We start from the raw sequence: 626 nt of genomic DNA on the forward strand, positions 1-626 counted from the left end.
CTTCATATCGCGAAAAATGTAAAATTATGTACATCGACACCGACAGTCTAATTTACCACATAGAATGCGAAGACATTTATGAACACATGAAACGCGATATTCATAAATTCAATACGAGTGATTATCTCGCTGACAACGCGTACGATATACCGCTTGTAAATAAGAAGGTTCCGGGTCTGATTAAAGATGAAAATAACGGAGCTATAATGACAGAATTCGTCAGACTTAGAGCGAAGATGTACGCGCTGAAAGTAGACGGGAAAAACGATACGAAAAAGGCCAAAGGCGTCAAAAGTAGCGTCATAGCGCGAACGATAATCTTTAACGATTATACACAATGTTTAAGAGTTGAATTCAAAAAAAGTCGTCAACAATCGTATATAAGATCGAAATTACACAAAGTCTTCACAGTGTCTGAAACAAAAATCGCTCTAAGTCCATAAGATGACAAGCGGTATATCATACCCGACTCGATCGACACGTTTCCATGGGGACATTATAATATACCGCTATAGTTATTCACGCATTATTTATATGTAGCACTCATTTGGAATAATAAAGAAAATATTACTCATAAATGTTTGTAGAATAAGACATATATATTGTTTGTAATACAAAAGGTTATA

At 35.1% G+C, this 626-nt stretch overlaps 1 protein-coding gene across 1 annotated transcript; it reads left to right on the forward strand.

Annotated features, from left to right (window-relative positions):
- The first annotated feature begins 17 nt into the window (after positions 1-17).
- LOC106751082 lies at positions 18-558 on the forward strand. Its single transcript, XM_014631858.1, has one exon. The coding sequence runs from the start codon at positions 27-29 to the stop codon at positions 441-443; it is 417 nt and encodes a 138-aa protein (XP_014487344.1). The 5' UTR covers positions 18-26; the 3' UTR covers positions 444-558.
- Positions 559-626: the final 68 nt, after the last annotated feature.

This window comes from Dinoponera quadriceps, unplaced genomic scaffold, assembly GCF_001313825.1.
Source record: "Dinoponera quadriceps isolate SergipeBrazil2010 unplaced genomic scaffold, ASM131382v1 scaffold8390, whole genome shotgun sequence".
Lineage (NCBI taxonomy): Eukaryota > Metazoa > Arthropoda > Insecta > Hymenoptera > Formicidae > Dinoponera > Dinoponera quadriceps.

Bases quoted from the DNA above. Each gene is read 5' to 3' on its own strand.
- LOC106751082 (XM_014631858.1), top strand. From the start codon at position 27: ATGTACATCGACACCGACAGTCTAATTTACCACATAGAATGCGAAGAC.